Raw genomic sequence first — 24166 nt, 5'->3', positions numbered from 1 at the left:
ACTGCTTTCACAGCCAGGCTTGTGGAGGCAAACAGGGACTGTGGCAGAGGCTCCTGGGTGGCTGAAACGTCCTTGTGGCACCCAGGACAGCCCCTGCCCCATCCCACAGACGCAAGGAGCAAAGCAGTCAAAGCCAGCAACAGCTAAACCATCTGCATCAGGGGTGGCTCCCTGTGGGTCAGCACTGTCCTCTACTTTCATTCAGGCCCAGATAAGGAAGCAGCAGGACTCAACGGTACCTTCGCTATTAAATGTCTCCTGTATCTGCAGCAAGTGTGCTCCCTGCTTCTTCGTAGGGATGCATTTGGGTTTTCATTTCTGAATTCCATAATACACACCACATGGAGGCTTTCTATAAAAATTAGGCTGATTCCCGAAGTGCTTGTCACAAGCCATGTAGCCCAGCTATTGTCCTTGCCATACACATCCATTTCCCTCTATGAGATACTAATATTAACTATTTATTCACTAACGTGCCCCAAATATTTAATTGCTCACACCCTGTGCAAGTCACTGACAGTTTCAAGTTCACTTCTGACATTCTGTAGAGAAGTTGTGATACCAGGAAAGAGGATTCTGTTTTTCAACTTGAAACAGAGCATGCAGAGAGCACAGGGTGGGCCTGGATGGCTGGTTGCCCGGAGCCAAGCAAATTCAAAACATCCCAGAAGTGTTGATGGCATGTTCCCCTTTTGTCTCGCAATTGACAAGAACTGGTGTTAGAAATGAAATGTAGTGTTGATTTTGCATTCTACTGTTAGAAATGTAGTGTTGGGTTTGGTTCATGTGTATATATATATATATATATATATATATTCTAGTGTTAGGAATATATAGTTTGTTTGAGCACATATATATATATATATTTTAGTGTTAGGAATATATAGTTTGTTTGAGATATATAGTGTTAGGAATATAATAGTTTGCTTGAGATAAGTGAGATATCTACACATTCCAATGACACCTGGAGTGGTTTATGGCCCAAGAAATTGAGGGACTTAATTGGGCTCCATCTGGGGGATCTGAACACAGAGAAGGATTTATGGCCCAAGATAAGGCCAAACAAAGCTACTTCTATGTTGCTCCTCAGGGCAGGATGACACCAGTAGATTGTTAATTGGGAAGACAGCCAAGGGGGCAAGAAAGGTCAAAATTTGACCTTAAAAGGTAAAAAGTAAACTGCTAGAATGGAATGTGTAAACAGGGGCGGGAAACTTATAGGATAATTTGAAGTGTCAGATAGGCTGTAAACCCTGGAGTACCCAGCCAGTGGGGAAACAGGGGAGGGAACTTTGCGTCGGGAATAGGGAATATAAACCGTTATTCACCTTCCTATGGGTGTGCCTACTTGCTTAGGTCACCCGTTCTTGCAAGAATGTAAATAAACTGTGCTTCGCTGAAGGATCTGTGTGGGCCTGTTCATTGGCACGACAGACGTTTCTCACACTAGGGAAGGGGAAGTTGAGGTTAAACTGCAAATTACGGGCTTTGTGAAACAGGCTGGTATTTACAGTGCCTTAAACGGAGCCTTTTTACCATCAGTGCTGCTCAGGTGACAGGGAGCTGTGTCCTGAAACCCTCCGCTTGGCTTGCAACAGCTCCAAAGTTTTAACTGTGGCTGTCTCTGCTTTATGATGTGATGTCACGATCCGATAGTCGGATACGTGGAGATTCTTTGCAATCCCGCCAGGACAAAACAAGGATAATACAATATCGGGTGCACAAATAGATTTTTATTTAGGTGCAGATCATCTGGTAAGAGTTTTAACTATGTATTTGTTATAAGCTTGTAATAGATGGCGATAACTAACCCTAAACTACTACAAAAGAGAAAGGTCAGGAGAGGAAATCAAGAGTTAAAGGAAAGTCACCACCCAGAGCTCCGTGGCGTCCCGTTGGTCTCACAGAAGGGAGGTGGTGGTCCGATCTTAGCAGGCGTCTTGAGACCGGTGCTCTTCTCCTTTATATAGTTAATTCCTGGGATGAGCTACAGCGGTTACCCAATCACTGTTCCACGTTTGCAGGGAAAATTCATCACCTCCTGTATTTCTTTGGTCCAGTTATTTGTAAGCCTTTTCTGCCAGGTCGGTGATTTACATGAAAACACTCTCTGAGCCTCTTTATTAATTCAAGGTCTGGTTATTGCCGGATGTCCTTGCTCAGTGCTAGCTGTGGCACCAATTGTTTGCCTCTTCTATCTACAGTCTCAGCACGTTCCACACCAAACTCTCCGGGTTCGCCTTCTGCATTTGCCACATCACAGGGGGTCTTGCCATTATCAGTTGAGTAAAACCGGTTTGGTGGGTTGGTGAGACGTTTCTTTGTTAAACACTGCTTATGTCTTGGATGTATCGAGACAAACACCAGACACCACAAGTAACTGAATATACTATTTATCTCTTGGATTGTTCGAGACAAGCACCGAATGTCACACATGCCTGCCTGGCTAACTCCTGGCTGGATAGTACATGTGGGTTTTGTTTGGTTGGTTTGTTTTTTTTTTTCAAAAACATTGCAAGATGCTATGGGGATTGAGGTTTGCAAAAAGCTGTAGTTCAGCAGTTGATTTCTAGAAGAGGAGATCTCTAATATCATAGACTAGGCTCATGCAGGTAGCCTAGGAGTCTGCTGGGGAGGGAAGGAAATAGGAGCTGAAATGTACGGTTGGTATGGGAGATACACATTTAAAGAAAGCCCAAAACTCATCAGCAGCATTTTAGGGATTTTAGCAGTTTGTCCTTTGTTCAGAGCTGGGGTGACACTCACTGAGCAACCAGGCCCTGCAAATACTTTTCTTCAGCAGAAAAGCAGCCTATGTTTACCTGCAACCCTAGTGCATTGAAGTATAACTGCCCTTTGTCACCCTGAGAAAATATCACCATAATTACCAACCTGAGCTTGTTCCCTTCACCCAGCATTTAAGTCAGACAAAAAAACACTGACAAAATTTCACCAATTAAATCAAAACACAAAACTCCTGAAACTCACAAGAACATCATTCTTGCTCAGCGCAGGCCAAAAGCTCCCACTGCCTCCCATTGCAGCTGCAGTGGTTTCTGGTGATTTCTGACCACGGGACCTGACTTGGGCTCTGCTGATAGCTGGCAGCCACTGTCCCCCTCCCATGTGGCTTCTCCAGGCCCATGAAGTGGCATTGTGGGAAGATGGGCAGTCGGCTGCAAAGCATGCCTCTCTTAGCCACAGTGAGACAGCAAAGACCAAAATGTCTCAATAGCTAAGAAGAAGGGAAATGTACTAACAAAACTAAATCTCTAAAGCCTTCTTCCGGTTGGAAAGAATAAAAGAAATTTTCACAGTCCTTAGAAAAACACCTAAGGGTCAGGTTCACATCTCACCAAAACCAAAACCACTGCAGCTGGCATGAGAGCTGTTCCCTGCCCATGCCTGCGTGTCTCTCATGCTTCCAATACCAGGGACACTGCACATGGTGGTGCAGGTCCATTTGGCTGGCTGATCAGACAGAAAATGGGGCTAGGGTAATGGCTAGGGAGATGCATTGCCACCTGCTTAAACCCCTCATGCTGCAAATACCCAAACATGAGGTGCACAGTGGGGAGCTCACAGCTGGGGTTAAGGGTGTCACCTACTTTGCAGTAGCACATGACCACAGCGAGTCAGACCCAAAGGAAAGCAGTAGGAGAATGGTTTCACATCCACCTGTGGTTGCATGCTGGCTGGGGCAAAAGTTTATCATAAGATGCTTCACACAGCCTGGCTGAACTTCTGCTTCTTGCTCTTGTTTTTTGTTATTTCTCACCATCCTTTTGGCAGTGCCACTCTTTTTCTGGGTCACTCAGATTTACAGGACAACACCCTCTGGGAATCAAACTTCATCTCAGGAGCTCACAAGGTAAAAAACAACTAAGGTTAAAATCAACAGTAAAATAAACCCCCTTGTAACAACCAACTCATTGGTTTTGTAATCTGCTGCTTCATTAATTCCCTAGGTCACACATTCACCAACTCACTCCTTTACAAGCAGAACTATCAGTGGGTGCAAGTGCAGGTCCTCCTGTCCCTGACCCCATCCCCAGATGGCAGTGGAAAGTGGGGAAACCTCAGCAGTCTGGCTGCTCTTCGGGGCTTTTTTGGGTAAGCTGACCCATGTCTACCTTCCAGCTTGGATGTGTGCTCTGTGCCATTTCTGTGGCCTGCCAGGAGTTTTATGTCAACCTGCCAGCTGTTGCCACGATGCTGCCAGCATACAAGAACAGTGTATTAGCTCAGTGCTTGAGCCTCAGCTGAGTTAACAGCCACACGTGATGCAGGAAGTGTGGTTTTGTGGAGCTGTGTGGTTTTGGTTGTTTTGGGGTGGTTTTTTTTTTGGTTGGACTTGGTGATCTCAGAGGCCCTTTCTAACCATGACTATTGTGATTCTGTGATGTTAATCTAACTTTAACCAAGTAACTGGCAGAATGACATCCAACATGCTTTGCAACAGAATTTGACATGTGACAAGTACTTTTTAAATGTATTGATATTAATTCGTAATTAAGTTGTACTGATGATTTAAAAGGGCATTTACTACTTAATAACTAAGATACTTTGTAAGACAGACTGGAGAAGGCAAGCCAGCTGGACTGGTAGAGGAATTGTGCAAGTGGGGAAACCTATGCAGCTCTGCACCTGCTGCATGCACACAAGTCCTCTTCAGAGGAGAGCTTTGCTCACCTTCAGTTTGATGGCAGTCTTGTTTCTCTTCTCCATATGCACATGATGCCTCTTTTGTACAATGGGGTTTCTTCTGCATGACTTATCCTGGCACCGAACCCACTCACCCTGATAGCCTCTCATGGTAGCTCCCCATGCATTTAACCTCCAGTTTTCTGAGGTACCTTCTGACTTTGGTGTAACTACATCAGCACTGAGTAGCTCCAACTCTTGAAGGTAACTTTCTGGTCCTCCCCTGCATTGCCACTGATTTCTTGAACAAGACCTGATGACAGCAGATAAAACAGTCGCTGCCTTTGCACCAGCTCCATAGCACCAACATTCCTTGTATGGATGTCCCAAGATCTCAGAGGACCCCTGGCGGAACAGCCCCTCACAACTGGGTTCAGAGACATGGGAAGAACTGAGAAGGCACTCTCACCATCCTACCTAGCATAAGAGAAAAAACAGGTGACTGCTCCCTGAGTTGCTCTAATGGTGGGACAGCTGTAGAAAGCACCCTCACCAGATAAAGACCTAACAAGAGATGAATCTGCAGATACCAAAGCCCTGCTTGGGATGGAGCAACCTGGTATTAATCACCTGTCACCTGGAAGAGGAGCTGTGCACTGCAAGACCACACCTTCAGCCTGTCCTTCACCCCACCGAGAGCAACCTCAGTCTCATCAGCTTCACGGACAACCTGTGCTTACAGAGCCTTGCCTTTCTGCCCTGGGTCTTCCCCCAAAGGAGGAAGGTGGCAGGAGACCTCCCAGCCCCTCTGTCTGACAGATAAGATTAGTGCCACACCTTCTCCAGTAACCTGTCACATCTCTCATTTAGTGCACTGCTGGATCCACTGCCTGATGTCATGCATGCAGAAGTGGAGGGAGAGGAAAAAAAGCATTGTGCCAACACTAAGCAAAAAACACATTATGGTGTACTCTGTATTTCCTTAATTTTTATTTCAAGAACTTTCACTTGCATTTATCGATTTCCTGGAAAAGTGGTTAATAGCATGACAGCATTTGCGGGAAAATGCTTCTGATAAAGCTGGAAAATCTGTCTGATGCATTTTTGGCCATGCTACAGCATGGCAGCCAACACAAAATGCACACAGATCTTCCTATTAAGAAGCCACTTAACACTGTTGTAGTTTCTCCTCAAAACATACCCCTCATGCTATGCATGTGCTGTTGCCTGCTGGGTTAAGTTGAAAAGTATATTGAAGATAAATAACTTTATTTCCATTCAGAGCTGAACAATACTTTAATGCCAGTCCAAGAAAAAAAACAAGGTACTATGGAATAAGCATGCAGTTGCTTCATCCCACCTCTGCCCTCACAGCTTGTTACAGGTTTGGTTCTTTCTTTTGTACAATTGAAGACATGTATTTTATATTACTGTCTAGGTTTAATGGTCAGGACGAACCAAAAACCAGAGAACAAAACTGCTCTCTATTACCCCCCTCCACCCTCACACAGGAAGATAAAAGGGGAATAAGGAAAAGAGACTTAAAGGTTGGAAATTAAAACTGGAACAGGTTTACTGGAACTGGAAAAGGGGAGTAACACATGGGATGAGGAACAATACATACAAGAATATACTAATATATACCAAACCTAATCTCGATGATGACAGAGATAGGTGCTTGAGGGTCCCTTGCAGCAGGCCTAACTTGGGAGAGGGGTCCATGGCTTTTCCCGGCACCTGACAGATTCAGATCCTGCAGAGCACATGGTGAGCTGATGGAAAAGCAGGAGCCTCTCTCAAAGATCTCCAAGTGCAGCAGCAGCAAGGAAGAATAGAGCAGGAAAAGGGGACAGGTTTCTGGGCCTCCTGGCTTTTGTAGAGTATGAGAGGAAATGGGAGAGAATACTAACCATCTTCTGCTCCCCATATCCCTCAGGGTCCTAAAGACCCTCACTCTAGGTCCTCATATCAGTACCATAAAATTAGCTTGGCCTCCCATAAACCTTAGCAATTAGGTATTTATCCTTGTTACTCTACCTGCCTTAGCCAAGAAGCTCTGCAGTTTGGAAGAATTGCATTCTGCTGGTGTAAACATTCACGGATTGGTTTTGGTTCTCGCTTTTTTTCCATTATGGCAGAGATTTCTGCTCACTCATCCAGAAATTAAAGCTGCATTTTTAAAGGTTTTGAACTTAGCATTTTCAACACTTCTTTGTTGTTGGTTTTGATTTTTAAATTAATTGTATTAGACCTCTACCTGCTTAGCTCAGACAAAACCACATCTGCAGCACAGCTGCCTGGCTGGGGATAGGGGGTGGTGTTTAAAAAACACAACCATCCAGAAAAAGTGATGTGAAACTAAAGAGGTGTTTTACAATTTCCTTTATAATTCTGGTGCTATATATAGCATGTACTGTGTTAAAATTTGCTCTGGCCTTTCACCTGTCACAAATTATAGGGAGGCACTGCAGGAAACTCACCTCTCTAGTATGCAAGCAGCCTTCAAGTACCAAAACTTCACATTAATTTTACACAGCTGGTTAACATCCACATTTTTTCCTGTCAGCTTTGTTTTGAAGCTTAAATAGATCTTCTCTCCTTCTATTTGCACCATGATACATTCAGAAACAAATTAATGGCCCTTTCCTGGCTTTTGCCAAAAGATAAAAACAAAGCAGCACCCACAAAATACAATTCCCCACCAGCCTTTCATCACAACAGTTCCGCTTTCAGTGCCTTTCATGACCACTGGCTACTCATAATGCTGTGCTGGTACAGGTGATGGGTTGGTTACCTTAGATTTCAGCTGGTTTTTTGGCGACTTCAGCTCACAGGATGTGCTGATCTTTCCACAAGCTGACATGCCTTCCTGACTTTAAATCGAATCACCTGTTCACTCCACATTCTGCTATCAGTGGCTCATGCTATGCCTGACCAGGTGACTCCCTGCTGGCTGTCCCACAGCCTCCAGCCCTTCTGTTTGCACACCACAGTTCCTGAGCTGGAAGCCTGCAGCACATACTTTCCTGAAATTAGACACAGGGAAAAAGCTGGCCTCCTTACATTAATGGTATCATATTTAACAAGAAATACACAAATAGCAAAATCATGAGTCCCTCCTCCTGGCAAAGGTGAGTGTGAAAGCTCCCATGTGCCACTCTCCCAAGCAGGCTTCTGAGTCAAAGATCCAGCGTCCAGCCGCACCATGACAAGTGCCAATGCCATGGCAACCCCTCTCCATATCCCTGCAGGAATCAGCACGCTTACATACCTATGGATACTCCTGAAAAGAGCTGGTGTTGCTTTGATAGAACTTTCTGCAAAGAACAAAAGAAGCACACAAAGGCAACTGAGCAACTGCCAGTGTTTCATGTTTGCATTTGCAAAGTACATTTGACCTTCCTGCTTCCTCCAAAAGCATTTTTTATCTCAACTACTGTGGAGGAACATTGGAAAAAGATAGAGAAATGCAACATTTGACGCTGGAGAAGGAACTTCCAGAGGACACTGTTTATTTGTGCAAGAGCACACCAGCTAATAATGAAGCTGGTGCTTAGAGATGGGTATATTTGAGGTTTTTCTAACACACTGTGTCTAAATGCAGTGGAGAGTGTCCCTGTAAAGAGTTGGAATAGAATAGCTTGGGAATGGAAGGAGATGTACACCAATACCTACCAGCAGATACAAACAGGGTTTTAGCCAGGAAGTAGTTCAGCCTTTGTCTCTTTTGCACTTAAAAAAGTTATTTCTTATTTCTGTGTTTTAATCATAAAATGCTCATGCAAATAACACATTCACTATTATAGTCTAGAACCTAAATCCTTCTTAATTCTCCAGTCAATGAACCTAAAATACAGCTATATGGCTTATCTTTGTAAAATGCATTTTGAGATGAAGTCAGAAAACCCCCACAAAAGTTTAAGACACAAGAACCGTTTTGAAACTTCAATTTTTATTCTATTAGCTACACCTTCTGCTTCCTCTCATTATGAGACAAACTCTTGCTTGTGACAAGTTGTCATTGGACAAAGGACACCAGGAAGTTTAAAAGCACTAAAAAATGTGAGTTTTTCCCGAATTTAAGCTACATAAGGACAACCTTATGTGTCCTTAAGTGTGTGTTAAAAACAGATTAATAACTTTTGCCACAACGTCTCTAAGGTGTAATATTAGAAGTATTAAGAATCTGATCCATACTAATTACATCACAAGACTTTTCTTAACTGGCAATGCCTTATAACCAAAGTTGGACATGAAGTTGGACCCTATTCTCCCTCTACAAAATGCAGCTTTGTCACATAACTGCTCAGAAAATTATTATTCTTAATTTTTAAACCGCTTTTCTCCAACTTACTACTTCCTCCACTCCCAAATTATAAATCCTATCTAAGAACAACTTCTGTGTAAGGACCAAAGGGGCCCTAAAAGCTGTTACCCTTCCTAACATTTTCACGTATTTCTATCTTAGATGCAGTCAGGCTGAAAAATCTACTCTTACTAATTTGCTCGAAATATATTTGCCATAATTTGTTTAAATAGTGGAAGAAGAAAACTTTATAAGGTGTATGTTAAAAAGAAGTGTTCAGAACCCACAGAAGCCTGTTTCAGCTCCAAAAAGGATCTTCTGTGACCAAAGCCACTGATTTATTATATGGTTTCTCATTTCACTGCAACAGGAACTTCTTTGCTTGATCACCATCAGTAGTAATGCAAAACTAGTTAGCAAACTCTGAATGCATGGCTATGGACTGCAGTGGCTTTTGGACATATTGGTTTAAATAACCTTAAAATATGATAACCATCTTCAGAGCTAGAGCAGTACATAGCCTTACTTTCGGTGCGACTGCATGCACAGTTGGGCCCCACCACTCAAGGTACAGAGCAGACATCAGGAAAGGTTGTTGGAATACCATAATGAGTTAGGGAAACACTGCATCACCAAGCCACCGAGCCCCACATGCATGTACAGGCAAAGCCACCTGTGGAGAGAGGCATGCCTGCCTTGCCTGCCAGTGTGCAAACTCAGGTAAACCGCATAGTATCATTTTCCCAGAAAAGGTGTGTCTGTTGCTCCTTCCACAGAAATTAATTCCAGAATATGCCGTACAAGCTCTTGAACACCATAAGTCAAATAAAATTTGCCATGCAAATCATGTAACTGAGAGAGCATTAATCAGTAGAAAACATGAAAGGTTTGGAGGTATGTAATTGTTAGCCTGTAGTTGCTATTTTTATTGTTTTTAGCCATCCTCCTATAAGCAAGTTTTTCCTGTAAGACTACAAATAGGCATAAATCAAAACGAATAGAACTAAAAAATAAAAATGAAAAAAATGAGGATCACTTTGCATGATGAATTTGTAGCTCAGGATCAACCACCAGTCATGCACACCTGACAATAGCTCTGGGCCCTTCTGGTCATGTTTTGTCAGTAGTCTGTGTTGAAATAATTCTTGATAAACGAGCTCAGCTCACTTTGTGCAGGCAACTTTGCAGAAGCCTGTTCTTTTCACGTGAAGAGGAAACATTGCCAGCAACCACAGCAAGAAAAAAAGATAATTTTAAGTACTTCTCTTTTGACTTCTTATTCTGGGCCTCACATACTCATGAAGTCCTGATTGCTTCTGGACATCTCAAGATGAAAATAGTTACTGCAATTCTTTCACACAACAAGCTACAATTCATACTAAAAAGTATTTATGCAATACATCAGAACACCAAACATGTAGAGATTTTATTTACATCCTGAACTCACTCTGCATTTCCCACATGCTTTCACTAAGAGACATCGCTTTCATATAAAATTCTGGGCTCACAGTCTTCACAGCTTGACAGAAGTTTCCTTGTACTACAAAGGACTAGCAGAGTAGCTTCACTTGTTGAAGCTTTTATGGAGGCTAAAGTCCTTTAAGGATAATCAAAACTTGCACTGTAGGATAATGTCATTTGTATGCTTTTAGAAACAAGAATGTTTTCACCAGCTTTTAGAAATAAACAGTATAAAGCAGATACAGTTATGTTTAAAAGTGTTCCTTCTTACAGTACTTATATTTTAGCTGGACTAAAACATCAGTATTTACAGTAATTTCAACTACCTGTTTTCTACAGGCTCTTCTACATTTTTTGAGTCTTCTCGTTTCCACAGATTTCCAAACACAATCCCTGTGAAGAGCAGAACTCCTACAGTACGATTTGAAGCAAATTTCTTCCAGCAGTCTTCAGGTTTGTCTATGTCCAAAGTGTAAATCTGCAAAATCACAGTATAATATTCTAGCATTATTATTCTATGGACTCATAAATACTTGACACACCACAAAGACACACAAAAAGGTCTTCAAAAACTGAATCGCCAGTTCCGAAGTCTACCCTTACCTCCACAATAAACAGGAATATTCTGTGCTTACAAAGGATTTTTTTCAGAACTGGCATCTATGTTTACTTGACAGATTTTTTCAACACACATCAGAAAATTCAAGGATCACATGTAAACACAATTCCTGGACCCTCTCAATGAAGGACTGTATTAATAGCCAGGATACCATAGTTTGATATTTAAAAATGTAAACAAATCTGGGCATGTAAATAAGTCTTTTTGAGATTTTACTCAGTAGGTAGCCACCTAATTCTTCAATGGGAACTTTAAATAAAAACAAAACCACCAAAACCTGCCTGCTTCTTTAAATTTCTGCTGCAAGGTCTTGCTCCACGTTTCAGCACAGACAAGGGACTGGAAAGCCAAAAGTGAGCCATGCTAACTGGAATGCATAGGAAGGTTCATAGGTTTAGTCCAGTCACTCCTTGTTAGGGCTTGCAAAAAAAGTATCAAGATGCCTGCAACAACAGGTAGCAGCAAGGCTTGCTCAGCTTGGCAGCTGTATGCTGTTGAGTCTCAACAAAAAGCAAAAAAAAAACCCACGCAGTGCCGCAAGGGCAAACTTACTGAAAAATATTCATGGAAACAAAGCTTGGATAAGTCTTGAGAAGGATGACAAGACAAGTTAAGCAAAACAAGTGAAAGGATTATTAGAAAAAAAACCCTCCAAAACCTCAAAACGTGCAATTCAGCCTTTGAAGAAGTAAAAATGGAATAAAAGAAGTGAAATCTTCTCTGAAAAACCCTGTTCCCCTGCCATTAAGGCTGTGTAGCAGGATGCTCTGCCTCAGTGGGCCTCTGTGGGAAAAGGACTCGACATCTGCTCTATTCTGTGTGCTCTCTGGTGAAAAACAACTACCAGATAAGCTGGTCCAGGCCATGCTGTACCTTGGTGTTGGAAGACACTCTGGAGCAGCTGGGCCCAGACACAGAGAGAAAATCAGAAAACTGATAAAGAAAGAGACAGTGTTTGTATGTGATAAAAAAATCTTTTGCTAAGCTAGAAAGAGCCCTGAGAAAGGAGAGGAGGCTTGGCTTGGCAGCGGATGACTGACAGTCAATCACTTTATTCTATAAAAGCACAGTCCCATTCTTGACTGGGTGGGATTCTTGCACACTTTCCCCATGGGGTGTGTTTGATTTCCACCACCCGAGTGGGGACGCCCCTCAAACAGTTACTGCCCAGAGGCTGAGAGAAAGGGAGCTACCCCACGGTCGTCGCGGAGGGTAAGTAACATCAATCCCTATTTCATAATGAAGCCAGCTTTAAACTATTGCTTTAAAATATTGTGTTGGTTATTGTTCTAGATGTAGTGAATGTCAGTAACAAGTAGTTGCTAGAGCAGTTACACTGTTGACTAGAGTGTAGAGGGTATTCTGATTTATGTCCTTTAGCCCAGTTGCCTAATTATTGTAATTTATAATAAAATTTTGCTTCGTGTGTACATACAGTCTGGCCTGCCATCCTAACCCCATTTGGGACAATTGGCACAGCGAGCAGGGGAGCAGACAGTGATGGCAGACAGTTTTGAAAAACAAGTAAAGGGTTTAACAGAGTATCTACGGAGGCATGGTATAAATATTGAATCTGAAGACTCTTGGTCAGCAGCCAATTGGTGTGACTGGGAGAATATTCAAGCTAAAATAGATAAAAACAGGGGATCGTTAAAAAATACAAAAGGAAAAGGTATTATTTGCCATGTGTTAGGGCAGTGTTTAAAAGCTGCATGGCAATGGAGAGAACAAATTCTAAAAACAAATAATGATTTGAATAATGAAATAAAGGAATACAAACAAGCAGAACTGTCCCTAATGTTGCAAAATGAGCTATTAGAACAAGACTTGAAAGAATCCAGAGAGAAAGGTAGACTTTTGGAAGAGAAATTAGAACAAATACTACTAAAAACCCCTAATCCTCTGGATGTTAATAAAATAAAAAAAATAATATTATCAGCAGAGGATTGGGACTGTGGTATTTGGGAAAGCTCTAATGAAAGTAATGATGAAAATAATGGTGATGAGGAAGAAACAACTGAACATTCAGCTCCCACAGAGGAGGAAATTCCTGAACTAAAACTGAAACCCATAACTAAAACCAAGGTATCAGAAGGATTTGAAGGAGGCCAGAGAAGTATAGTTAAAACTGCTTCCTGGGACCCCCTGCGATTGTCAAATTTACAGGAGAAGTACGGACGAAAAGCAGGAGAGTCAGAAACTGAGTATTTGTGGAGAGTGAGCCTCACAGGAGGAGACAGAATACTGCTAGATAGCAATGAGGCTGATGGGTATTGGGGTCCAGCAGTATTATTAAGTCTCGGACCTGAACCCAACAGCCGCCCCCATTCTATAACCAGTCGGGTTGCCTATTGGGCAGGGGGGATAGATATCATGGAAAGAGGAGAACCAGCTTGCATACCTATCCAGTCACCTAATGAATTAGCCAGTGCTGTTAGAAAAGCAGCCTGCTTGCAGGCAATGCATGACCGTGCAGATGTAGACATCCCAATTTTTGCTGAAGTAAATCCTAATATGTTAAGACCTCTCCTGAGGGGGGCCCCAACAGTACTGAAAACATACTTAGCAGGGCGCCGGGATGAGATTAGTAGAGATCTGGCTCATAATGAGGCACTCCAAGATCTCCAAGCCCCAAGACAGCCAATCCCCACTTGGGAAGAAATCTTGCACGATATATTAAATCATGTAAGAGACATGGGCTGGTTGGATCCCAAAGATCCAACTAGGCCCCCCAACAAAAGCTCAAAATGTGAAAGGCAGAGACCTTCCGAGACTCGGGTGAGAACCTTTAAATCTAATCTCCCTGTGATGAAAGACAAGAAGAAATCAGAGCCTTTTCATTCACAAGAGCAACAAGATGAACTGTGGAGAACTGCAAGTAGCCTTAGGCATTCACAGTGCAGCCTTAAAGGGACAGCCCACTGCAATTATAGCAGATATAGTGAAAGCAGTAAAACAAGGAGGGAACAGGGAAAAGGAGGACTCCCTGAAGGAGAGATGCAATTCAATTCCTTTTGAAAATAAAGGAAAAAAACCAGTAGATGCTGGGCGAACTCTGGGCCTCCTCACTTGGCAGTCTAATGAAGGAGGGCGTCATATTTATTTACCAGTAGGACCTAAACAACAACCTCTAAAATTGACATGGGAGCAGAGATATCAATAATCACCCCAACAGATTATCAAAATTTAAATATAAATCTTAAAAAGAGTCAAATTAACAGCATTTAATGGGAAAAGTATTATCTGTGACACTGCTGACCCTTCCTGGGGAAAAAAATCATGACCCCAGATACTTCTGCAATAGCAGAACTTAAGGAAAATATCTTGGGGTATGATATCCATCAGGGAAAAATTTGGCAATTACCTGATGGAAGTATCTGGTCATTCAGGTGTGCAAACCCTCTAAATAGTAAACTTTCTCAGAGGAACTGGGAAATTAGCCTTTTAAAAGTACCTCCCATCTTACCCACATCCACTGTGACTAATGTTAAACAGTACCCCACTCATCCTGCAGTCATAGATGGAATAAGCAAAGCGATTGAGGATTTAGAACAAAGGGTTATTACGTTTATGACACACTCTTCATATAATTCCCGTTTGGCCAGGACGAAAACCAGACAGGAGCTGTGGGCTGACAATTCATTACTGGCACCTCAAGAGCCAATACAGGCCCACTGACTGACACCCTGCAAGCAGCCATCCACAAATGGATGGCACATTTAGACATCAAGGATATGTTCTTTATGATTCCACTTCAGGAAGAAGATAAACCCAAATGTGCATTTACCTGGGAGGGAGTGCAGTATATTTTTAATTGTTTACCAGAGGGATATAAATATTCACCTACAGTTGCACATAATGCACCACTGGCTGAATGCCTTGAACAGGTCAAAATTCCAGAAGAGGAACAAATCTATCAATACATTGATGATGTGCTAATAGGGGTGGAGAAGAAAACGTAGTAAGAGAAACAGCAGAAGCAGTATGGCACAAATAAAATTACGAAGGAATAAAGAAGTACCTTCTGCCAGGTGCCAAGGCACTCCTAGCCAAGGAGCTAAAATTCTTGGGAACTTGGTGGGCTGCTGGCCAGGCTGTAATTCCAGATGATATGATTACAAAGTTACATACTATCTTGACTCCTACTACAAAAAAGCAGCTTCAACAGATCATGGGTATCCTGGGATACTGGAGAAATAATGTTCCTGGGTTTTCTATAATAGCCAGACCATTATATTCACTATTTAAGAAAAAAAAGACCTGGAATTGGCTTAATATCCATGAACAGGCCCTGCAAACACTAATAGAGGAATTAAAAACTTTTCACTCACTTGGGTCTGTCTACCTCCATGATTCTTTGGCAGTTGAATGGGGCTTTGCCAAACATGGGACTTACTGCAATATGTTTCAGAAAGGCCCTCATGGATCCAAATGGCCACTAGGATTCAGTTCTACAGGATTAAAGGATACTGAGAAAAGATACACTGATTGGGAAAAAGGTCTGCAATCTCTGATGTGAGCTCTTAAGCAAGCAGAGAAAATTCAACATCACCAATCCATACAAATTCAAGGACCTTTTAACCTGTTAGTCAATATTAAGGAAGGCAACGCTCCTCCAGCTGGAATTGCACAAAAACTGACTATACACAAATGGTAGGTATGTGTTTCAGGAATGATGGATCAAATGAACATAACAGAAAAATCAATAAAAACTACTAACTTACAAACATATGTGATTTTTCCTTCTTTTTTAATGGGGTAACCTGTTCGGACTCTCCCTGCCGAGACAAGTCTCTACTTTCTCTTACAGCACCCCTGTCACGACCTGGGTAGAGCAACCCAGGGAGATTCAGACTGGACCCACTTGCTTTCCAAACTCCTTCTCAGAGAGGAGCCTAGGTGTGGTCGACATGCTGGAGGGAAGGGAGGCCATCCAGAGGAAGCTGGACAGGCTTCGGAAGTGGGCCCATGCCAACCTCATGAAGCTCAACAAGGCCAAGTGCAAGGTCCTGCACCTGGGTCGGGGCAATTCCAAGCACAAAAACAGGCTGGGGGGGAATGGTTTGAGAACAGCCCTGAGAAGAAGGACATGGGCCTGCTGGTTGACAAGAAGCTCAACATGAGCCATCAATGTGCACCTGCAGCCCAGAAAGCCAACCATGTCCTGGGCAGCATCAAAAGAAGTGTGGCCAGCAGGTCCAGGGTGGTCACTCTGTCCCTCTGCTCTTGTGAGACCCCACTGGAGTACTGTGTCTAGCTCTGAATCCTCCAACACAAGAAGGACATGGAGCTGTTGGAGCAAGTCCAGAGAAGGGCCAGAAAGATGATGAGGACTGGAGCACCTCTCCTGTGAAGACAAGTTGAAAGAGTTGGGGCTGTTCAGCCTGGAGAAGAGAAGGCTCCAGGGAGACCTTATAGCAGCCTTCTAGCACCTAAAGGGGGCCTTACAGGAAAGCTGGGGAGGGACTTTTTACATGGGCATGTAGTGACAGGACAAGGGTGAATGGCTTTAAACTGGAAAAGGTTAGAGTCAGGTTAGACAGCAGGAAGAAATTCTTCACTATGAGGGTCGTGAGACACTGGAACAATTTGCCCAGGGAAGTTGTGGATGCCCCATCCCTGGAAGTGTTCAAGGCCAGGCTGGATGGGGCTTGGAGCAACCTAGTCTGGTGGGAGATGTCCCTGCCGATGGCAGGGGGCGTTGGAACTGGATGATCCTTAAGGCCCTTCCAACCATAGCCATCCTATCATTCTGTGATTCTTTGTTCACCTTTCTTATGTACACCTTATACCAGATGGTCTTCCCAGTGACACCAGAGAACACTATCCCATTAAAAAAAAAAAAAAGATAAAACAGGCATATTTGGAACAGGACTAAGCATATTAAACATTTTTGATGCAGAAACACTTACTAACAAAGTGTGGTAGTGAAGTACTTCAGTGCTATGGATCAACCTTTGAGATCTTCTTTAATAGCTTTAGGAACAAACAATGGCTAGCTTCAATCCTTTTTTCTGATTTAGGAAAATTCACAGTGCTGATCACCAACAATTAGCTGATGCTTTGGGAATTGCTCAAAGTAACATATCATTAGCACTAATCTTTATCCAAGTTCAGTTATGGGTGAAATCTACTGCTGATGCAATAATCAGAGGATAAAATGAGCTTTGACCTAGGGAAATGAGAAAGGATCACTCTACATCTTTTGAAAAGAAATTTCATTTGTGGTGGCAGCTTATTCATTTTAAATGCAATCAAGACAGCAATAACATCTCTGCATCCACAGTAACCATTTGATCATATGCCATGTGATTGTATATACTATCTATCCTATTGTGGCATTAGGAATCGACAGTAATAACACACATATACACAAGAACATCCAGTATGGGCTTTCAAAAACAATCACAGGGATGACTGACAAACAATTGATGCTGATGCTTGCATTGTGAAAGAACAACATGGATTTATATGTGAAAGCAGTACTTTAAAAGCCCAGCCTCTGTTGAGAAACTGAGCAGAGTTTTTGTTATTCTGAAATGTACTCTGATACTCATCCCAAGTCAGTCTTAGTGTATATTGGGAAAGTATGTATATGCTTAAGAACCTTTTGTAGTGATTTGACAACAGATAACAAGAAACTTGATAACCACTCAAATGCATGTATTTGTAATTTCACCTGTATATTAGGATATGACTTCAACTACTCCATACTCTCAAACGTGTACCAGAATATAAAAGCAGCAATGTGCAACACCTCCAGCAACACCAGGTCATCAACACCTATTGGAATGGACATCGCTTTGGCTCAAAGACTGCTGAAACATCCTCATTTACAAGAACTGATACAACAAATGAAAAAGGAAGGTCAGAAAAACCTTGTTACTGTGCATCATGATGCAGAGAAAATACACCGTGGTCTGGAATGAGTGAAGAAGCAGGGAGAAGATCAGTGGTGGGAAACCTGGTCTGGATGGTCACCAACTGTTACTGAGACTTTGAACTTAATATTAAACCCTATCATAGTATTGCTAAAATGGGTATAACTATGTCTGGCTTTAATAATAACTGGATGTTTAAAGGTAGGGTGCATAAACTGAGGCTTAGCACAACTGACCCCACCTCAACATTGTTTTTTAATGATGCATAGGAATTGATGTTTCTTATCTTACTTGATTTGACGACAATATACACATATATAAGGGACACTTTTATAGCATGGAGGCAAGAGGTACCTGCATTACCACTTCATGAGGTAAAGATGATTGACTGCAGTCATGGGGGTGGAGTGTAGCAGGATGCTCTGCCTCAGTGGGCCTCTGTGGGAAAAGGACTCGACATCTGCTCTATTCTGTGTGCTCTCTGGTGAAAAACAACTACCAGATAAGCTGGTCCAGGCCATGCTGTACCTTGGTGTTGGAAGACACTCTGGAGCAGCTGGGCCCAGACACAGAGAGAAAATCAGAAAACTGATAAAGAAAGAGACAGTGTTTGTATGTGATAAAAAAATCTTTTGCTAAGCTAGAAAGAGCCCTGAGAAAGGAGAGGAGGCTTGGCTTGGCAGCGGATGACTGACAGTCAATCACTTTATTCTATAAAAGCACAGTCCCATTCTTGACTGGGTGGGATTCTTGCACACTTTCCCCATGGGGTGTGTTTGATTTCCACCACCCGAGTGGGGACGCCCCTCAAACAGTTACTGCCCAGAGGCTGAGAGAAAGGGAGCTACCCCACGGTCGTCGCGGAGGGTAAGTAACATCAATCCCTATTTCATAATGAAGCCAGCTTTAAACTATTGCTTTAAAATATTGTGTTGGTTATTGTTCTAGATGTAGTGAATGTCAGTAACAAGTAGTTGCTAGAGCAGTTACACTGTTGACTAGAGTGTAGAGGGTATTCTGATTTATGTCCTTTAGCCCAGTTGCCTAATTATTGTAATTTATAATAAAATTTTGCTTCGTGTGTACATACAGTCTGGCCTGCCATCCTAACCCCATATGGAACAGCTTGTACAGAGGTGATAGGGCTGTGTTTTGATCAAATAATTTGAAACATTGTCCAGAAGCTTCTACGACATGATGTTTTTTACACCCTTGAAAATCTGTCAGACCCTCAAGCACAGAAAACGGAAAACACTGAACAGACAAGTAAAACCCAACAGCAGCCAAGCCACAAGATACACCTTCAGAAATGCAAGTACCTCATCACAAATTCAATGAGTTAAGGAAAACCTACCCCTTATGTTAGCTTTCTGAACCCAGTTAGTTAAGCACATGTTCAGAAATCTTGAAGATGATAAGCATGAGAATGTTTAGAAAGAACTAACATTAGAATAATCACTCAGAAAGAAACCAGAAGACTTTGGTTCTCTTTACAGGACTTGTTTTTCAGGGTTTTGTTGGCTGTTGGGGAATTAATAGAGTTTCAAAAGCACTCTTATTTCTTATCAAGAACTTTCACATAAAAAAGTACAAATAAATCCATCAAACCTGGTGTGCTAGATGAGCCCCTATGGCAGCCACAGCTGAGTAATATGGGAACGTCTGGTTACAGTTAATTCCTGTGATGCACAAACTCAGGAGCATTGCCAGGCTGAAGCCACTGAGCCACTGTTTCGTATCCTCCTTGAACTGTAATGCTGTTGACTTTACACCGATAATGATGTCATCCCTCTTATCCTAGAATGAAAGGATAATTGGCAAAAAATCCACACTCCAGCTGCCACTTCATAAGGAAGATAAGAAGGGGGGGCCTTGCTTAAGATTCCAGTGCTTATTAGGAACCCAATTTAAGTGCACCTGTAGGTCCCCACACTAAAATTTAAATTAGGTTGGTCCTTAAGGACTGTTTTAGCAACCAACAGCTAATATGGACATCAAAGTTATTTATGCAATGCAAATGTGTAAGCACACAAAATGCATTAAACTTCCAGCCTTCCAGCTGATATGTACAACATTTGCAAACAGTAATAAAAGGTGCAAGGGCTGGGGTTTCTTTGGTGCTGTCTTAGCTCAGCGGATGCTGAAGAACTGCAACAGGTTGGTACTACTGTTTAACAACAAAGTTGTAAAATAAACACAAAAACATACACAGGTATCTAACATTTCCCACTGTTATTCTACCTGATGTGCATAAATGGTATCATATACCAGAGTCCACATCACTCCAGCTAAGTACAAGGGCAAACAAACAGACCATTCACATGACCCTTTGATGGCAGACCAGCCAAGAAGAGCTCCCCAATTAAATGTAAGTCCTAAAAACACAAAGAGAGGGGAAAAAAAAGAGAAAATAGTTACAAGATTGCCAGGAGTAATGGAGTAATCTAAATTACACATATAGAATTAAATTACAGTATACTCAAACAACAAGTCTAAAGTTAAAACACTTAGATGTCAGTTTAACATGTTGGTATAACTGACTATAAAAGAGTGCAGAAGCTTGTGGGACAGCAGAACTTTGTTTATAAGGTATTATTTTTTTTCTTATAAAGTTATAAAGAAACAGATTGCTGAAGTTCAATTACTGATTTGTAAAACACCCCAAAAACCACACCTGAAGAAAAAAATAGTAAAATAATTTCCAGCTCACCCAAAACTAACTGTGGCCAATACGTTATTCTCTTCATCAGAGGGTAGGTGATCACAAGAGACAAGGAGGCTGCTCCCAGAACAATACTGTAAAAAGTATAAAGATGTTTATTACTTGCCAGTCTGAAGATCACAATATATAGCACAGCATTACAGGAGCTGTACACAGTACTGAATTAATTCTTTTACTTTCAAATACAATTACACAACTAATAACCTCCTCCCTCTGCCCCTAACACCTTTTCTGATGAAAAACTCTGTGTTTAAATCTGGATGCAGAATCAAATTTAAAAAACAAAACAAAACAACAAACAAAACAAAACAAAAAAACCCAACTTATACATCACCTATAGTAATTCAGACACAGAAGCACACAAAGCGCCAAGCTAAGCTGTCCCCCAAGAAAAATGAAGGACTGAAAAGTGGATATATCTCCAGCTGCCAAGGGCCTACTTGCTGTTCTCACAACCTAAACATGGAAAGAATAATGTTAATACCAAATCCAACAGAACACATTCCAACTTATCTTGAAAACAAAAGTCACACCATTGGCATATAAGCAGCAATATAAACAGAAATAGATCACAGAATGTATGAGATGGGGTTCCTTCAAGAATACAAACCTAGTACATCATCTTGGACATGAGCTGTATTTCTAAGCAACAGTGCTTATAGTAGAAGCATGCAAGTTTGAAAAACTAGAGCAGAAATAAAATGCCACTTGTGTGCAATGAGAAACACTGTAGACATCTCATATAGGAAAAAAAAATATATCAGATTTTAACAGTTGTGAGCTAACTATCCCAAATTTGAGTAGCACTTCCGTGATTAAATGCTTGAAAGTGATTGCCATGTAAAATATCATAAAGATGCAGGGCTCCTCTAGCACACATAACCATTGTTAATAACTGTGAAAGGACAATCCTTTCTGTGACACAATGGAGTGTAGAAACTGTCTGGAACAAGAAATCATAGCAGGCAAACTGAAGAAAGAAACAAGTATCAGGGAAAAGCTAAACTGAAATGTATGGTTGAGTTACTTGCCAAAGGTGACCACTGTCAGAAGGAAAAAAGGACAAAAGTTTTGCCTGTTGATAAAAATGGGGTAAAGTCTATTCAGAGAGGTTCAGAAGCCAACTTTTTACAGAACATTATGTATGTATAGTGTTTGGCATATGCTTTAATAATGTGAACTTAAACTCTTATTTTTTTCTACCCCCCAATCAGATTATGTTAAATATCAAATGCTGCTTTTGCAGTTTAAACATGCACTTAATATATTTGTGACCGATTCCACTGCACATTGTAACCAAATGTAGGAATTTCATTTAAAGGAAACATTTACCAAATAATCAATAACATAAATCTAAAACCTCAAACACAAGCCAACATCCTGGTATTGACTCGGCCTCTCTCACACTTATTTTGGAGATATCCTTTTAAGGTATGTAAGAGTGAGCTGCAATGCGTATTTTTAAAACTTTACATCCAATCACATCATGTTAATGAACAAATGAATTATCAGACCCCTACCCCGTCAAATATAGTAGCATATGTAGTTGTTTACAAAATCTAAACCTTTCTAATTCTGATTTCTAATTCTAAACAATTCTAATTTTCTAATTTCTAATTCTAAACAATTCTAAACCATCCAAAGCTTCCACAAAACCTGTACTGATTCATTGCCTTCCCAACAGCACAAATACAAAAGTGCTGTAAGAAGAACTTCACAAATCAGATTGGCTCATTATCTTGTCTCTTGCCACCACTGAGATCCAAAATCCAAGCCAAAGGAACAATACATGAACAGAAAGCAGGAAAAGCAGTGACACATCACCAGCACACTCCCCTCTATGCCTGCACCTGGACATATTTCAGCAGCTGACACTGGGCACTGCTTTTTGCTTATTTTCCTCTTCTGAACAAAAGGGAGATTAAAAATACGACATAACATAAGAGGATTAGCTCAGGTCTGGGCATGATACTCTTAACAGCCATTCTCATGAAGAAATCAACAATACTCCAGGAAACCCTGGTCCCAAGAATTTTTTTTTAAAAATAAAAATTGTTTCTTGGATGGATTGTAACTAGCAAGGGTAGCAAAAAAAAAAAATAAAAAAATTATTTATTTTTGTTCTGCAATGCAAAACAAAGTTGAGAAATAAACGTGTTCAAGTACTACCCACAGGTGAAAACAATATCCGTTTTATCTGACAAAGACTTACTACAGTCCTAGAAAGAGAAGAGTTACACAAAACTGTCTCTACTACTCTAGGAGGAAACGTGCACAAATCAATCGCACACGCACATCTCAGACAGAACCGTGGAGGAACTTGTGCACCCGACCCTAGGCCTGAAGTCAGCAGGGAAGCACTGGTGCTGCTGGAGACGGACGGACACCTACTTGGTCAATTAACCTGCAGTTCACTTCCCTGGGCCTCTGCAGGGCAGCGGGGGCTCCTCTACCTTTTTGTCGTAGTCCCGGTCCCACATGTCATTGATGGTGCAGCCGGCCCCGCGCATCAGGACGGCTCCCACGCCGAACAGCGACAGCATCTGCCAGTCCGGCAGGCAGCCCGGCCCGGCCGCCAGCCCGATGCTCCAGCTGCACGGCAGGTACAGCAGCCACGTCCCTGGGGGAAGACAAGACCCGCCGGCGGCGTGAGGGAGCGAGCCGCGGGGCAGGGCGCAGGGCCCCCAGCCCGCCCGCCCGGCCCCGGCCCCGGCCCCGGCCTCGCCCCGCGCGCTCACCGGCGGGCTGGTGCAGCCGCATGAGGCGCAGGTAGGGCTGCACCGGGCCCGGGGCAGCGCGCACCAGCTCTGCCGCCGAGAAGCTGAGCGGCCGCGGCGGGGCCGGGGCCGGGGCCGGGGCGGGGGGCAGCGGCGGGGCCGGGGCGCGGGGCAGGCGGGCGGCGCGGGGCCCGGGGCAGGCCCGGCTGAGCCGCGCCAGCAGCGCCGCCATCTTGCCGCCCCGCTGCCGGCGCGGCCGCGCACGCGGCGCCGCGCACGCGCAGCGCGCCCCTCGCGGGGCGGTGTCAGCGCCGCTCCCGGGGCCCGGGTCGGGGTTTTCGTTCTTCTCGCACACGTTCATGGATCCCCTGGAGTACGGTGTCATGATGTCACTTACTGCACCTTCCGGGAGCTTATTTACAGTAAGTCCTGGGTGAGCAAAACAAGCTCCAGAGTAAAAAACGCAAAAGTAAACTGGAACACGGGTGAGACGCAGTAACGGTTCCCGGTCTCAGATTAGTGACTGTGTGTAGATACGTATTGATACCGACGTTCAAAGGCAAGACCCGAGGTGTAGAGCATTCACACAGAGAAGACCCTTGAGACCAGGAGCTCCGAGGCAGGAGCCGCTGCCACAGGCAGGGCCGCGGCCGGCGCGGGCTGTGCCCGCCTCGCTCCCCGCGCTGCTCTCCCGCCCGCTTTGCTCGCACAGGGGTCACGGTAGCAGCTCAGCGTGCAACGCTTTGCGAAGATGAGTCATCTGTGGGATGTCACCTGTAGAGCTTATTAAGTTGGAGGCGCTTCTGCGAGGTGTGA

At 42.9% G+C, this 24166-nt stretch overlaps 1 protein-coding gene across 2 annotated transcripts; it reads right to left on the bottom strand.

Annotated features, from left to right (window-relative positions):
• Positions 1-1713: 1713 nt before the first annotated feature.
• On the bottom strand, positions 1714-23603 carry COQ2 (coenzyme Q2, polyprenyltransferase). 2 transcript variants are annotated; one of them, XM_051617403.1, is made up of 9 exons: positions 23372-23603; positions 23087-23253; positions 20968-21089; positions 20622-20707; positions 20153-20286; positions 19520-19708; positions 10738-10889; positions 7916-7961; positions 1714-7670 (listed from the first exon to the last, which is right to left on the bottom strand). In XM_051617403.1, exons 1-8 carry the CDS (start codon positions 23580-23582, stop codon positions 7916-7918), a joined length of 1107 nt encoding a protein of 368 aa, XP_051473363.1. In that variant the 5' UTR covers positions 23583-23603; the 3' UTR covers positions 1714-7670. The 2 variants fall into 2 exon arrangements, with proteins under 2 accessions (XP_051473363.1, XP_051473362.1); XM_051617402.1 differs by having other exon boundaries at positions 1714-7961.
• Between the last annotated feature and the right edge of the window lie 563 nt (positions 23604-24166).

This window comes from Apus apus, chromosome 4, assembly GCF_020740795.1.
Source record: "Apus apus isolate bApuApu2 chromosome 4, bApuApu2.pri.cur, whole genome shotgun sequence".
Lineage (NCBI taxonomy): Eukaryota > Metazoa > Chordata > Aves > Apodiformes > Apodidae > Apus > Apus apus.
The sequence above is the reverse complement of the archived record's forward strand: the minus strand, read 5'-3'. Positions and strand labels throughout refer to the sequence as shown.

Coding starts and splice junctions, on each gene's coding strand:
- COQ2 (XM_051617402.1), bottom strand. CDS start 23,582: ATGGCGGCGCTGCTGGCGCGGCTCAGCCGGGCCTGCCCCGGGCCCCGC. Junction 23,254..23,371: donor GCGGCTGCACCAGCCCGCCG/GTGAGCGCGCGG, acceptor GTCTTCCCCCAG/GGACGTGGCTGCTGTACCTG. Junction 21,090..23,086: donor ACCGGGACTACGACAAAAAG/GTAGAGGAGCCC, acceptor TTCCATGTTTAG/GTTGTGAGAACAGCAAGTAG.